The sequence below is a fragment of the Octodon degus genome, unplaced genomic scaffold, assembly GCF_000260255.1.
Source record: "Octodon degus isolate 3935 unplaced genomic scaffold, OctDeg1.0 scaffold00005, whole genome shotgun sequence".
Classification (NCBI taxonomy): domain Eukaryota; kingdom Metazoa; phylum Chordata; class Mammalia; order Rodentia; family Octodontidae; genus Octodon; species Octodon degus.
The window spans coordinates 29,060,078-29,069,904 of record NW_004524581.1 but is presented as its reverse complement, the minus strand read 5'-3'; the positions used below and the strand labels follow the sequence as shown (position 1 = coordinate 29,069,904).

At 53.2% G+C, this 9,827-nt stretch overlaps 1 protein-coding gene across 1 annotated transcript; it reads right to left on the bottom strand.

The window, feature by feature from the left end:
* Positions 1-4,696: 4,696 nt before the first annotated feature.
* On the bottom strand, positions 4,697-6,562 carry Clps (colipase). Its single transcript, XM_004624196.1, has 3 exons — positions 6,479-6,562; positions 5,219-5,341; positions 4,697-4,825 (listed from the first exon to the last, which is right to left on the bottom strand). Exons 1-3 carry the CDS (start codon positions 6,560-6,562, stop codon positions 4,697-4,699), a joined length of 336 nt encoding a protein of 111 aa, XP_004624253.1.
* Positions 6,563-9,827: the final 3,265 nt, after the last annotated feature.

The window sequence follows — 9,827 nt, the reverse complement described above, 5'->3', positions numbered from 1 at the left end:
CACCAGGGGGCAGGGCTGGCTGGCATGTGGTGCTGGGGGATTGAACTGCGGTCCCTGATGCTTTTGCTAAGCTTGTTCTAAGTAGGTGCTTTAGACCACCGAGCCATCTCTCCAGCCCCAGGAAGTCTTGCTGTGCGGGATGGGACACCACATGCACAGGAGACAAAAGCAAAAATAAACAAGTGGCGCTGCATCCAATGGAAAAGCTTCTGCTCAGACAGGGGATAACAAAGTGACAAGTTGGCCTAGAGATTAGGAGAAAATGTTAGGCCCTGGTAAGGGGTTCACACCTGCCACATATCAGGAGCTCACACAACTCAGCAGCCAAAAAGTAAAGGGCTTGATTAAAAATAGGCAAACAGAAGATGTAAACATGGCCCGCAGGCTCATGACAACGTGTTCAGCGCCATTAGTCATCCGAGAAATGTGAATGGGAATGACGCGATCCTGTCGCACTCCACTGAGAGTGGCTCGTCTCAGAGGAACAAGTGTGGGTGCTCTGGAGGAGGAAAGAGGACGTTTGTGTGCCTTGGGTGGGGACGCAGACAGGGGCCACCATTGTGGAAAGCATGGAGCCGTGGACTGTCACGTGACCTGGCCATCCCCGCGGGATTCACTGCCTCCTGTAGGTGGCGGCGCTGCCAGGGGTGTGGCAGCATTTCCTACAGTAGTCCATCGAGGCCAAAAACCAGAGTCCACACACAGATAAATAGAGTGTGATACATTTACACAGCGGTCATCATCCAGCCTTACAAAAACATCCTAGCCAGGCATGGCGGGGCACACCTAGAACCTGGAGGCTGAAGCAAGAAGATGGTCTTTTTTGGAACTGGGGATTATTCCACTTCCATCTCCCCAGCCCCATTTTGATCTTTTTGAGTCAGAGTTTCTCTATGCAGTTCAGGCTGGTCTTGAACTTGCAGGGATCCTCCTGCCTCAGCCTCCTGAGTGCTGGGGTTACAGGTATGCAGCACTACACCCAGCTCTTCGAGATCTTATTTTTATTTTTAAAGAACTTTTGTTGATTTGTTTATCTGGTACAGGGTCTTGCTATGCAGCTCAAACTCATAGTGATCCTCTTGTCTCAGCCTCCCCAGCACTGGGATTATAGGTATGCACCACCATGCCTGGTTCAGCGTGCCCCGGGACTGGCTCAGCATGCAGTACTGGGGATCGATCCTGGGCCCTTGCACTTACCAGGCAGTTCGCTTAGACCCATTGAGCTATCTCCTCAGCCCCAAGATCTTATTAAAAAAAAAAAAAAGAAAAGAAAAGAAAAAGAAAGAAAGACAAAACAGGGGAGACACCTCTGTCATTTGCAACAATAGGGATAAACCCAGAAGACAGTATGGAAAGAGAAAGAAGCCAGCTACATGTGGAATCTGTAGGGAAACAAACTTTTACAGAAAATGTAAAAGTGCACAGTGGCAGTGGGGACTGGAGATTGAACTTGGGACCTCGCCAGGCAGGCACTTATGCACTGAGCTATATCCCCAGCCCCTGAGCCTGACACCTGGTTGCGACCCAAGGCCCAGAGTTAGTGGCACTGTGCAGTCATTCACCCAGCAGATAGACTTGAGGTGCTCTACAAGGAAAGAGAAAGAAACAGCCGCGAAAGCTGACGGCTACAATGTGACATACCGTGGTTAATTTATTTATTGTGTGTGTGTGTGTGTGTGTGTGTGTGTGTGTGGCCAGCTCAGCCCACCAGGGGGCGCAGCTGGCTGGCATGTGGTGTTGGGGGATCGAACCGTGGTCCCTGTGCTTTGCCAAGCTTGTTCCAAGTAGGTGCTTTAGACCACTGAGCCATCTCTCCAGCCCCATACCGTGGTTAGAGACAGTAGGATAACTGTCTCAAAACATCATGTGCTAGCCCTATACCTTAAACGTATACTTTTAAAAATATTACATTGGGCAAGTTTTAGTTTCTTTGCAATATTGAGTGCTTTCATCTGAGAGGAACATAATTTGTCTTTGAAAAAATTTAAGTTGTCTTTGCTGTCCCTTAAGAAGCATTTTTAGCTTGGAAGGTGTCATCATTTCAACATTATCTGAGATGCTTTACATTCTTTGGTGGGTAATAACTCATCAACGCCCAGTTGGTACCTTAAGCCTCTCTTTCTCCACTCAGACAAGCTGCGTTTGAGGTGTTCAGCAGCCACCTGTGGCTGGGTGACAGCCACCCCCAGACAGTGTGGGTCTCTGGGGCTGGCATTAAGGAATTTTGCAAGCCAAGGCTGCAAACATCTCTCTCCTGCAGTGACTGCCTAGCGGATCTAGATGGAGCTTACCACAGGCTGGGAAGCTGCTGGGGCTAGGACGTTTAGGAGCACAGCGCCAGTAGCAAAGCTACACTTAGGGACATTGTAAGGGAATTAGGAGAGGAGACTTCTCTGCTGCAGACCTGTGAGAGGACGGTGGTTTCAAGCAGCCACAGCGATAGCGTGCTCCCTTGTGTCCAGGCAGAAGGTCTGTGCAGATAAACACGGACCACTCCGGCTGTTTTAGGCAGGAAGGGTTTAACAGAGGGTAGGGTAGTAGAGACTAAGGTTCTTAGCTGCTTGCTCCTGCAGATCCCAGTTTCTTATTCACCCCTGGAAACCAGGAGTGTTCATATTGTATCCTCATGGTCTGAAACACTGTTGTCGGCCCTATGGGCACCCTGTAGACACACAGAGAAGACATGATGGGGGACCTATCTGTGTGCTGAGTCTGGCACCAAGGAGTGTGACCTGTACCTCTGCCTCTGGGCTGAGGCCCCTAGAGTAAGATAGTGAAAAATCTCTCTTGTTGAGCACTAGCCAGCTCATGTGCAGTGAACACTGTCACTTGGTTTCCTGACTCTATTGTCCCCTCCTTTGATGATGGGACCCCAGTATTGCTTTGGCAGCATCATGCCCAGAACAGAGAAGATGATTAGTCAGTCACCACAACCCCTTCCTGGTGCTGTCCCTGACTCCCTTGCAGCTAGAATCAGTCAGGTGACCAGGCTCGGACCACTGTGAAATAAAGAGAAGTCTGGAAGCTTTTGGGAAACATACAAAGGAAGCAAGGAGAGCTGCTCTGCTCCCTACCCTATTGCCACTTCCCCCTGCTGTGCTTCCTACCTGAGCACGTGGCTTAAGAGTATGAGCCCAGGGGCTGCTGCAGCTCAACTTCATGTGGTTCACCCTTGTTATGGCTGCAACCTAACAGGATGCCCAAAGCCTTATGTATTTGCAAGATGATTTGATTTGGAGGTGTGCAGCAGGCTTGTTGTCTGACATCAAGCCTGGTCGGAAGAGGTAGGGTATTGGGGGAATGACTGGGAAGGGTTTCTCTTTCTCTGGCTTCTCTCTAATTCCTGGCTACCAGGGCATAAGTGGCTGGCTCTCTTCCACCAGACCCTTCCACCATAAATGTCAGGTGTCAGGTATGTTGTCCCAGGAGAGAGAGATTAAGCCCCAGGGTTCATCAGCTTCCACGTGCACACCATGATGACGGAGACCTCACTATTGCTGAAGGCAACAGTGTGTGTAGGTGTAAAGGTAGAAGATTTTTAAATAAGCAAAAATTAAGTCTCTTGGTGTGAATATTGAGAAAGAACAGCAAAGCCTAGAAGAGTAGGAAGTGGGTGGGGGAGATTGCTCAGTGGCTTAAGCACCTGCCTGGCAAGTACAAGATCCTGAGTTTGTTCACCAGTAAAAAAAAAAAAAAAAAGAATAGCAGGTGGCATTGGTTTGGTATAGTGCCTTTTCTCTGTTTTGGCAGTACTGGGGATTGAATTCAGAGTTTTTACACTGATCTATATGCCCAGCTTTTTTTTTTTTTTTTTTTTTTTTTTTTTTTTTTTTTTTTTTTTTTTTTTTTTTTTTTTTTATGAGACATGGTTTTGTAAGTGGCCCGTGCTGGGCTCAAACTTATAATCCTCTTGCTTCAGCCTCCCAGAGTGCTAGGATTGCAGGTGTGCATTGTTACAACCAGCTGGCCCTTTTCTAATTGTGAGACACTGAGCAAGTTCCTTAACCTCTCTGAAACTCAGCCTTTGTCCATGACGTGGAGATGACCAATCCTCCCTTCCTGGACCACTGTGAAGATCTGCTGCGGGGGAGGAATGCGCTAGCGGTCTGACTCCTTACCACATGGTTGATGTCAGGGAGCTGTCACTCCTGACAGCTGGGCCCAGAGGAGAGACTGGACCCACCTCAGGGCACCAGTGAACTGTGATGCAGGGTAATGGGCGAGTGACTGCAGGCTGCTCTAGTGCCCCAGCAGAGGGCTTGCTGTGCATGTCTGCCACTCTGGGAGACATTAAGTTGCCCTGGCTGGGCTCGAACTTGTAATCCTCCTGCTCAGCCTCCCAGAGTGCCAGGGTGACAGGCCCGTACCCCCACACTCCCTCCAACAGGAGGAATGAGGAGGGTGCCCTGGGGAGGAACAACTGTTCCCAGAAATGGCCAAGGCCCTGCTCTACCATCTGTCCCCAGGCCCTACCCAGTCTGTCATCTGAACCCCTCCTGTGCTCTTCTGGCCCAGCAGATGCCCACCCTGGTGGGCGAGGCTTGATGGCATCAGGAGGGGCTGCCCAGGAAGAGCATGAAGGAGGTGGAGGTTGCAGGTGACTTTAATGGCCCAGAGCCCAGCTAGATGACAGAAGTGCTGGAGGGGGTGGCAGCCAGCTGGAGCGGGGAGGAGGCAGGGCCGGCGGGTGCTGGCCTCACTTCTTGGAGCTAGGATCCTGGCAGATGCCGTAGTTGGTGTTGGTGATGGCGCCAATGATGGTCTTGTCTGCCTCACAAGTCAGGCCCCGCTCACAGGGACACACGTAGTAAATCCCATAGATGGTCTGCAGAGACAGGGCCAGCGCTGTCACAGCCTGTGTGAGGCTACTTGGGGCATCATTTAGGTCCTACTGGGCTCAGGCTCAGGCTCCCGAAGCAGCAGACAGGTGGTTTTATTTAGGGGGTGCTGTGGGCCTGGGAGACCTGGGTTCTGATCCCCCCTCTGACTCACCTACTGTCATGAGCTCCATCTCCCCAGGGGCCTCTCCTCACTCACTCCTCGGTGGGAACAACAGACCCTAGCCCTCCCATCCCAGTGGTGGGGGCACAGAGAGGCGGGGCAGGACAGTGCTCTGATGCCCGTGAGGCCCCTCTCTTGGTCCCCCCACAGCCAGTGTGCAGGAGGGGCCCCAGGCTCCTGCCACCCCTGTGCCCCTGTGCCCACGGCCGGCACCCACCTGGGGGGAGCACCCGCTGTTCTCACTGGCTTTGTCGGCGCAGCGGGCCAGGGCCAAGGGGTTGTCGTGCTGGCAGCACTTGCTCTTGCACTGGGCGCTGTTCATGCAGAGCTCGCCGTTGTCCTGCAGGGGGTCAGTGCTGAGCCCAGCCCGGCCCCCGCCCCCACCCCAGAACCTCCTCGGTGGGGGTGTGGCCGGGAGAGTCCATCCTGCTTCTGGGGTCCTCTGTACCCCATGCACATGACAGAGGATGGGAGACCAGCAGCACTGGGCTCAGGCCCAACCCTGATCAGATGCTGGTGTCCTACCAAGTCCTGGGGTGACCAGGACAGGCACAGCCTCCCTAGGCCTTGGTGTTTCCATCTGAAATATGCGTAGATGACCCTCAAAATGGGTATCCAAACTGAACCACAATTCCCAGGACTTTTTTTTGTTTGTTTGTTTGGGGGTTTTTTGGTTTTTTTTTTTAGACAGGGTCTCCCTAAGCCATTAAGTTGCCCAGGCTTGGCTCAAACTTGTAATCCTCCTGCCTCAGCCTTCCAGAGTCCTGGGGTGACAGGCCCATACCCCCATACTCCCTCCAACAGTTCTTTGAGGAGTCATTTGTGGAAGTTGCGGCCCCTCTCCCTGTGAGACCCCCACATTCTTTCCCAGAGAACTGCAAGAGCATGTGGGACCCTTGCCCCCTGAGTCCCTTAGAGAGTAACACCTCTACCCTGGTGGCTGGTATGCAGGGCTTGGTCTGTTTTGAGCTGGTCAGGTGAGGAGGTGTCTCACTGAGGGCAGAGGCAGTGGGGGTGCTTGGAGTCAGGCTGAGGATGGGCAGGGAGGGCCCGGGACACCCCTGGGATTCTACAAGAAAAGGTGTAAGAAGGGGTCTCACAGGGGGATGGTCCTCAACATCCAGAGGCTCCTCAGAGGACTGTGGGAGCTGAGCAGGCTGGCAGTCCTTTCTGGGGACACCTATTCATACTCCGGATGGAATACTGAGGTCTGGCTGGGGTCACCCTGCAGTTGCTAGCATAGCCAGCAGGAGAACCTAGGGGTCGGGATGCCAGGCCAGGGCTGCATCTTGGTGCCACAAGCCTTGAATGCACCCAAGCTGGAGGCGACCACTGGCCTCTTGGAGTGGGCTGGGAGGAAGCTCAAGGTGGAGCCAAGCAGGAAGGGGAGAGATGTCCTGGCTAGCCCCGCTGGGGATATCAGAGGTCAAAACCCAGGCTGGGGACTGGGACAGCTCCTCCCTGGGAGACTCCTTACCAGGTTGACTATGATTCCTCGGGGGTCAGGAGCAGCGTAAGCCACAGCAAGGGTGAGGAGCACAAGGACAAGGACCTTCTCCATGGCGAGAGGTACCGCCGGTGTGGGTGGCAGCTGGCACGTCAGGTGGCAGAACACACAGCCCCTGGGGTGGTCGGGCCCCTTTTAAGGCCACACGTGAGCCGCCTTCTGCAGCCCAAGGCCTGCTGTGAGTAGAGGCACAGCTGTGGCCTGTCTGGGGGTGAGGGTGCAGATAAGGAGGCGGGAGGTGAGCACGTGCGCGTGTGCACATGTGTGTGGTGGTGCAGCGCGGCTGGTGTGAGGGCCCTGGGGCTGGGTGTGGCCGGGTAACCGAGTGTACGAGGCCCTGGGTTCCACTCCTGGCTCGGAAAAACAAGCGCGGACTCTGAACCCTCAGCTATCCAAGTCATTTGCTGGATGAATTACCTGTCCTGGCTCAGTCTCCTTATCTGTCAGCCAAGGATACTGCCAAGACCTGTGCAGGTTGACTTCACATGTGTGGTGTATACATCCACCTAATTCTAGAAGTGTCTTTCATTCTATGTGACTACACGTGTAGCGCTTGGAACCCATCCTGGCCCTCAGAAGTGGCTCCAGCGTCCTCACTGTTCTGAGAAGGGTGGGACAGTGAAGGATCGGTGGCAGCTGAAGCAAATCCAAGGCACAGCTTGTGTCCCGCATCTCTCTTCCCTGCCCTGGTCCAGGCTCTGCTTTGGCCCCACCCAAGCCCAGGTGAGGGGCAGAGTGGGGCTCAAGTGAGGAAGGACCAGGTCCCCAGGCCCTGCCTTCCACCCAGGCCCCTTGGGGTACTCCAGGTAGGGGCAGGCCAGCTCTGCAGCCCCCCAGCATGCGTGGGTTCTCCCCCTGGGCACCCTGCTCTGCACTTACCCAGGTGCCTGTCCCCAGGAGCTATCAGGCCCTCAGGAGCTCCCCCTTCCTTCCCAACCCACTCAGCATCTAGACTGCAGCGCCAAAGACTCTGTCTCAGCTAAGGCTCCGGCTCACCCTGGCCCCCACCCCAAGGCTACCAGTCCCCAGTCCTGGCTGATGACAGGGAGGCTCAGACAGACCAGGGCTGGAGGCTGGGAAGGGCACAGCTGCCCAAGTGCACCCAGATGCACAAACACAGGCCTTTCCCTGACGGTTGGGTCACCGGACCCCCGCCCCCATCCGCTCAGCTTGGGCTGCTTGGAGCACAGACAAACCTGGCCTCAAAACTCAACACTTTCTAGCAACACGGCCTTGGAGAACTTGTTTAAACTCTGTAAATTCCTCAAGCCTCAATTTCTTTATCTACCTAAGGGGTGTGATGGCTCCCACTTTATAAGGCCAAGATTGAATAAGACACAGAATGATCCCAAAAAAGGGTCCAGCACATAGCAGACACTGTCACAAGCTACCCACTTCCCTCTCCCTGACAACCTTGGGGAACCGCTGGGCCTATAAGATAAGAGCAGCACACGGTCACGGAGACGCAGAAATGCCACGGGGAGCACTGGCCGTTCACTTTCCAGGACTCAGCGTTCGAAACTGTCATCCGGTGGGGGGTCTCAGGGAAATGGTTTCTGGGCTCTTGGTGCACTGAAAAGCAATTGATCAGGACGCTCAGAGAGAGCAGCAAGGATGAGACTTAAAAGGAGTAACAAGGGCCGGCCAAATAGCTCACCAGATTAAACACCTGCAAGCAGGCCCGGGGGCTGGGAGTTTGATCCCCGGGCCTGCCATGCTGGTCCTGCCCCTGGGGCGTGCTGAGACAGCAATTGAGACTGGACGTGGTGGCACATGCCTGCAATCCCAGCTCTTGGGAGGCTGTAAACAGGCAGATCACTATGAGTCTGATCTAGTAGTGAGACCCTAAACACCCTGTAGACCCTTCCCTAAAAATACACACACACACACACACACACACACACACACACAAACCAACAACAACAACAACAACAAACCAAAAAAAAAAAAAAAACTGACAGGAGTTAGGGCCCAGCAGCGTACCTGATCTGCCCCAACTGTCAGGGGGAGAGCGTTTGACTACATAAGGTTTGTAGAGGGAGCGTCATGGCCCTCAGAGGCCATGGGGGGGAGTAGAATGGGAGGTTGAACTCATCAGTGCAGATGAGGCTGGACACAGGCCAGGACCATGTCCTTCTGGGTTTGCCCATGCCTGAGGGTCCTGGGGAACAGGGTGACCTTTACCTATAGGTTTTCTGATATGCTGACATAATTGCCTTAGCTCTGCCTGGTTTCTCAATTCTGGTCCCATGGCTTCTGGTTATTTATTTGTCCTCGCTCTGTCTTCTCCCTCAAACAAGTTTCACTTGAGCTCATTCTGGTCCTTTCATTCTCTCTCCCTGCTGTACTCTATCTCCCATGTTCCCAGGGCCCAAGGCACATGGAGGTCCTCAGGGTGCTTCTCCCAAGTCAAGACTGCAGCTGGGTGACTTCAGGGAAGATGGTGGAGTGGTAAATAGCAGAGAAAGAGCATCTCTGAGATTTGGTGTCCAGACACTGAAATACAGCAATGTGAGGAAGAGAAGGAGGGAAATGTGTGGCTAGGAGTCAGCAAGGGTCTGAAGTGAGAATGGAAGCCCATGGGGAGAGCAAAGAGAGACCCTCCCATGAAGAAGGAGGAGGTAGCAGGCAGCACTGCCTTCCTGTGCCCTGACTCACCGTGTGGAACCTGCAGACACATGGTGACTACTGGCACCCCCAGAAGACGCAGGCAGAATGGAGCAGTGGATGCAGTGGGCTGCCGTGGCCATGAGTTATCTGCGTTCAGATGTCCCTGAGGAAAGGGCAGTTGGCCAGTCGCCGTCTTGAAGAGGAGCCAGCTGAGCTCAGAACTCAGAGCAGCTGTGTGCTGACTCTGTCCAGCAGCTCATGGCGCAAGGGTGAGGCAGAGCCTAGTTCAAATCAGCAGAAGGTCAAGGAGCCGAGTTCAAGCCAGCTGGAGGTACATGTAGTGTTGTAGGTAGAATAAATCAGGTTCCAGCTTCACAGCTGGAAACCAGCCTGAACTTCAGTGGCTCTAAAGGTGCAGGCTTGCTGGGGTTATCCACCACCCCACCATGAATCGACGTTTGGGCTTGCATAGTTTGATGCTACTGCTATTGTTGTTGTTGTTCCATTCTTGTTTTTATTTTTTTTTTATCTTTCCCTCCTGCATTCTCACCAGTTTCCTAAAATTTCCACAATGTCCCTTTATCGTCTTGCTTTTATTCTTTCTTTTCTTCTATTTTTCTCCTTAATTCCTTTTATTTTATTTTTTTTTAATTTTTAATTTATTTATTTATGTGTGTGTGTGTGTGTGTGTGTGGCCAGCTCAGCCCAC

What these genes read in the sequence shown, in the direction of transcription:
- Clps (XM_004624196.1), bottom strand. Translation starts at nt 6,562, where the DNA reads ATGGAGAAGGTCCTTGTCCTTGTGCTCCTCACCCTTGCTGTGGCTTAC. An exon ending in GAGGAATCATAGTCAACCTG is followed by an intron (nt 5,342 to 6,478) that starts GTAAGGAGTCTC and finishes GACCCCCTGCAG; the next exon opens with GACAACGGCGAGCTCTGCAT. An exon ending in ACAGCGGGTGCTCCCCCCAG is followed by an intron (nt 4,826 to 5,218) that starts GTGGGTGCCGGC and finishes CTGTCTCTGCAG; the next exon opens with ACCATCTATGGGATTTACTA.